The sequence below is a fragment of the Haemaphysalis longicornis genome, unplaced genomic scaffold, assembly GCF_048455015.1.
Source record: "Haemaphysalis longicornis isolate Haplotype H1 unplaced genomic scaffold, Haemaphysalis longicornis Haplotype H1 scaffold_1, whole genome shotgun sequence".
Taxonomy (NCBI): Eukaryota; Metazoa; Arthropoda; class Arachnida; order Ixodida; family Ixodidae; genus Haemaphysalis; species Haemaphysalis longicornis.
This window is the reverse complement of record NW_027526203.1, coordinates 31,903,039-31,908,211: the sequence shown is the minus strand read 5'-3', so window position 1 is coordinate 31,908,211 and position 5,173 is coordinate 31,903,039. Positions and strand designations below refer to the sequence as shown.

General features: G+C 52.4%; 1 protein-coding gene across 1 annotated transcript; it reads left to right on the top strand.

The window, feature by feature from the left end:
• The first annotated feature begins 3,280 nt into the window (after window positions 1–3,280).
• On the top strand, window positions 3,281–4,834 carry LOC144162324 (uncharacterized). Its single transcript, XM_077692843.1, has one exon. The coding sequence runs from the start codon at window positions 3,281–3,283 to the stop codon at window positions 4,832–4,834; it is 1,554 nt and encodes a 517-aa protein (XP_077548969.1).
• The last annotated feature ends 339 nt before the right edge of the window (window positions 4,835–5,173 follow it).

The following is a 5,173-nucleotide window of genomic DNA, read 5'->3' as shown; positions in this document are numbered from 1 at the left end:
TTGGTTTTTATATGTGACTTCAGCTCAAGTTGCTAGTTTATACAATAGCTAGACGAGTACATTTCTGAGCTTCGGGCAAGTTTTCCTGAAAAAGTGTGAGTGGACTCTTTTTGTTGATGATATGAAGGGAGACTGCAGTCATCCGGTTTTAACCCCGTAGCCCACACATGACTCCAGGAGGGGATATTATAAGAAATAGTGAAATTGCCAGCATATAGCGAAATCTGTCTAGGCTCATTTACAATGGAAATAATTCATTACAGAAAATTTAAAGGAAAGACCAAGGGCACTACCATGGGGACCATTAGAAGTAGGAGGAGAGTGTCAGCTATTCACTCCAATCCGATGAACAAGCAGTAACCCAGGCTGCAAGAAAGGAGCGGGGAGGGTGGGAGGCAGTATGTGAATTGATTTTTTGAAATTAATTTGGCCAGACGGCTGGTACCCCCAGTAAGTGCAGGTGGTGGGACTGGCCTGCTCCTGTGAGGGATAAAAAAAAAAAAACTTCCATTCTGCTGTATGAATCGCTCATGCGTTCTGGTATATGGCCACCATATGCAGACGTGTACGGACGCCTGCTTTTACAAACCCCGGACCAGGTTCTAAGCCTGTGCTAATTTGCAAACAAAATCTGTAGTGTCGGAATCAGCATAATTAACTGTAAACAAATGTACTTGAAACATGCAGCAAAGCGTTAAATGTGCCTAGCTGTGTTTTCTGTGGAAGTTATTAGTAAAACGGTTGACCTGGATGGGAGCCTTCGTACAGTCGTCCAGAAAAGGTAATCTCGTTGTAGAATACAAAGGTCAAAGCCGGCATCACCATTAAAAAAAAATGAAAACACTGCGGCGACGGTCGGTGGAACTATTCCGGTTTTTGCCAGTTCCTAAATACGATCGCTGACTGTCGTAGTTCCACAGGCGCGTAATCGTAAAATGAGTACGTAAGAATGTGTTTAAGAGATGCGGACATGATGTTAAGGTAACAACTATGCTTCCGATATTCCCATACCAAAATTTTGTACCCTGCGTCGCAGAATTTAAAATGCCAGTGCTCATTGCAATTGACGAAAGAAGCGCTAACATTTGCCGCAACGACGCAAATAGACAGCCCGTGCGCACCGTATCAGAATGCGATGGGCTGAACGGTCGAGAGCAAATTTCTGCGTAATCATAGAGCGCTGCTACGTATGTGGACGCATGTTACATTGCTGGGAGAGCGATTATGCTTCAAAGAACAGTCTTGCCGCATGAGATTCGGAAAAACGGGAAGATTTTGCGCCGTCGCCGCTTCATAATCTAAGCCAGAGTGACCCTGCCCGAGAAGCTCTCCAATGCGCTTGCGTCTACATAGACGTCACGGCTGCAGGCTGATTAAGTCTAGTGAGATCAACATTCGCGCCATGCTGAGGGAAATAAACTGAAATTTTCTCAAATGACCACAATAGCTGTTTGAGCGGAAACAAAAAGTACTATAAGGTCGGACGAACCAATCACAATATTCGATTCAAGTGACGTGTTGGCCCGACACTGCTGTCGGGGTCCTGCTCCCGAACGCAAAAGAAAACGGCCGCCCGACACAAACTCGCGTGTCGAACCGACAAGTCGGACCCGACAAATCGGACCCGAAATGTTGGATCCGACTTGTCGGACTCAAAAGAAATAACGTAGTCTGGGAGGGGATTGGCGCCGACTCCCGCATTGTCCCGACGCGCGCGCAGACTAGGGGCAAGGCAGACGCGGGGGGATGGTAGCCTCGCGAAGAGCGCTGTAAGACTCCGGCTTGGCCTTTGAGCGGAGGCCGCCCGCTGAACGTAATGGTGTGTCCACTTTAGGACGCAGACGTCCTGTATTTGCTCGTCGAGTGTAATAGCGTGCGTGGGAAACGCACTATGAGTGTATAAGAGAGAGGGTTGAGTCACGTGACCGCAGGTGGGGACACATGTGTGATTGGCTGGTTCCTGTGGCCAATCAATGGTTTGTATTAATTGTTTTGAAAGGTTTTTTCTCTCTTTCTTGTACGCCCCCTTCTTGGAGGCGGGGTTTTTGGTATCAAAACCGAAGTGTTGGGTTTGGTCCAGGGTCGGTCGAGAGGGGATCTAGTTCAGTATAGATCTCGGCCGAACAGGCTGCTGCTGGCAGAGTGACAATGTAACCGTCACTCTGGCCTGATGTAAACTTGGAGTAATGTAAATAGTGTAAATAAACCTAATATCCAGCCTCATCCCTCACCCGCTCCAAGCATCGGTCGTCGGTCATCGGAGCGAGTCGAGATCGTCCTCTCGGCTCGCGCATCAAAAGAACATCACTATTTCGTCTCCATCAGTTCGCCAAGAAGATGGAGAGGCGAAATCTAACTGCCTTCTCTGACCATCCTACAGTCCACCAGATTCAAGCGATGGTCAGCGTACCGCTGAGAATGGCACTGCGGTCGGAATTTTCACACACACACATTTCCATACAGACACTCGCCTGGCATTACCGGGGCACGTGATGCAGAGACATGGCAACGCGCAGGCTGCGGCTAGGCAGAGCCTCCTCGTAACCCCTCCGCCGAATGACCAACCCTCTGCGGCTGTCTCGCCCGCCTCATTACGCCTGCAACTAGACCAGGCTCGCCACGCGCGCCGGTGCCGCCTAGAATCAAGCACTGACCTGGTTACCTCAACGGCGTCCCTTCTCAACCACGTCCAGCCACAATTTTCATTATCAAGACTCTTGCAAATGCTGCTTTCACCCCTAACATATTATCGAAATGGATTCACTCCGGGAAGTCGCCCCCCCCTCCCCCCCCCGTTGCCCCCACTGTTCAGCGACGTCTATCACGGAAGTAAAACATTTAATGTGGTCCGGCACTGCATTTGCAGACCACTGCTATATCCTTTAAGGTACACTCTCCATAGTTCTTCCCCAGATAATCCCCCCTAGCGTGACCCCAATTCCTCGCCGCGCTACACACTTTCCCCCCTGAGAGCGTTCTGGCAAACGTAGTTGTAGCCTGGGTGCTGTTCCCATTTCCCCTTCCTGGCTAACTGGCCTTCCCTTTCCCAAAAAAGGGCTTTGCTGCTACTACTTTATTGGCGCGGCCACCTTTGCCATAAGCGCTGTCGCTGGCGATGGGGCTGTTGTGCACCATACTCGAATGAAGTGTCCAGCCATACCCTTCCGAGTCCAGCCACCGCATAGTTCAAGGAGAAGAGAAAGAAGTGTCCTTCGGGTGCACTCCGCTCGTGCCACACCATTCTAGCCAGCTTCCTCGAACGCCCTTGCTGTCAGCGGCCATGGCATATGCCTTCGGAGATCCCGTCTGGGCAAAGATGAGAGGGTTCCCTGCGTGGCCCGGCAAGATCGTCGACGCGTCCTTCATCCCCACCAAAAAGCCTGCTCGGAAGAAGTCGATGCAGTGCGTGTTTTTCTTTGGCACCAACGACTGCGCATGGATCTCCGAAGACAACATCACGCCGTACCACGCCGGCAAAGAAAAATTTGCAAAGTGTAATGTCAGGGTGCCCAAGTTCCAGCAGTCGTTGGACACTGCCGCGCACTACGTGCTCCAGCTCACACGTAAGCAGAGCTCTAACCTCCCGAGCATCGATGATGGAAATGCTGCTACGCTCACCCAGGGTTCTGCCCTCCGAGCCAACGCCCATGGGTGTCCTCAAGAGGAATCGGCCATCGACCACACGCCGAAAGGCACCACGCCAGCTGGTAAACAGCCAAAGGGGACCAAAGACTCCCTGCAGAAGAAATCACACAAGCGAACATCGCCGAAAAGCGACAGCCCGTGCTCTGCAGCGGCCAGAAAAAAGAAGAAGAATGGCAACTCAACGGCGCCCCGGGGCAGCGACGAACAGCCGAACAGCCGACCCGATGATGAGGCATACTCCAACCCGCCTGTGATCTGCGACCTCGAGGCGAAGATAACGGACGGGGTGCAGAAGGGGAGCCGATCGAACCTAAAGTTTGGCTTCCTTGGCCAGGCCTACATGGGCAAGGAGATCGTCAGGAATCTCCTCAGGGCGGGCCACAAAGTCGCTGTCTGGAACGAGATGGACCCCGAGGGTCGCGACTTCGCCAAAGCTGGAGCAGTGGAAAAGCCAACAGCGGCCGAGGTGGTGGCAAAGTGCGACATCACCTTCAGCTGCGTCTCCAGTTCTGCCACAGCGAAACATGTGGTGTATGGGAGCGGTGGCGTATTGCGCGCAATCGGCCACAACAAAGGCTTCGTGCAAATGACGGCCGTCGACAAGGAAACATCAGGGGACGTTTCAGAATTAATATCACGAGAAGGCGGTCGGTACCTGGAGGCCTTTCTGTTCGGCTCGAATGAGTCCGCGGAAGAAGGCTCATTGATCATCCTTGCTGCTGGAGACCGGTCTCTTTTCAACGACTGTGAAACTTGCTTCGGGGCTTTGGGCAAGCCTTCGTTCTACCTGGGGGAGGTAGGCAGCGCCTCCAAGGTCATCCTCGCCCTAAACATGCTTCTGGGCGCGACAGTAGCCGGGTTGGCGGAGGCCATGGGCCTGTGTGCTCAGGCAGGCATCGAACAAAAATACTTCCTAGAGATCCTTGAGCTGAGCGACCTCCGCTCAGCCATCATCAGCCAAAAGGCCAGAGCAATGCTCGAGAACGTGACCGAAACCCCCACAACGCCTCTGCAGCATCTCCAGGAGCATCTGCAGCGTGCCATCACCATGAGTGAGCAGCTGGGTGAGCCGCTGACAGTCACAGCGGCTGTGAACGAACAGTTCAAGATCGCCAAGGCGCTCGGCTATGGCCAACACGATGCGTCGGCCGTGTACACCCAAGCGACGACACGCAGGCGTACAAACTGAGGTTGCCCCGAAGCCCCAGTCGACAAGAAGGGCGGCAACCGATGAACTCGCTCTCCTCTGCGGCCACCCGCGACTGTAGCTCTGAGTTGGTGGGAGAAGTGAAAGGCACGGCTCTTGTGGTTGTCCATGTGCTTCGGTCTTCTGCAAAACTGGCTCTGTTGCATGCATCCTCTAGAGTAATTGGGAGATGGTTGCTTTTTTTTATTTTTCGCTCCCTTCCCTTCACCTCGTCAAGCTGCAGTTTTGCAGCCTTTTGTGTTTGTGTAGTTGTGTGCATGCTGGTTCAGTTTTGTATAAAAGCTTTGCTAGGCAATATTGTTTCGTCAGCTTTGTTTCAAA

Bases quoted from the DNA above. Each gene is read 5' to 3' on its own strand.
- LOC144162324 (XM_077692843.1), top strand. From the start codon at position 3,281: ATGGCATATGCCTTCGGAGATCCCGTCTGGGCAAAGATGAGAGGGTTC.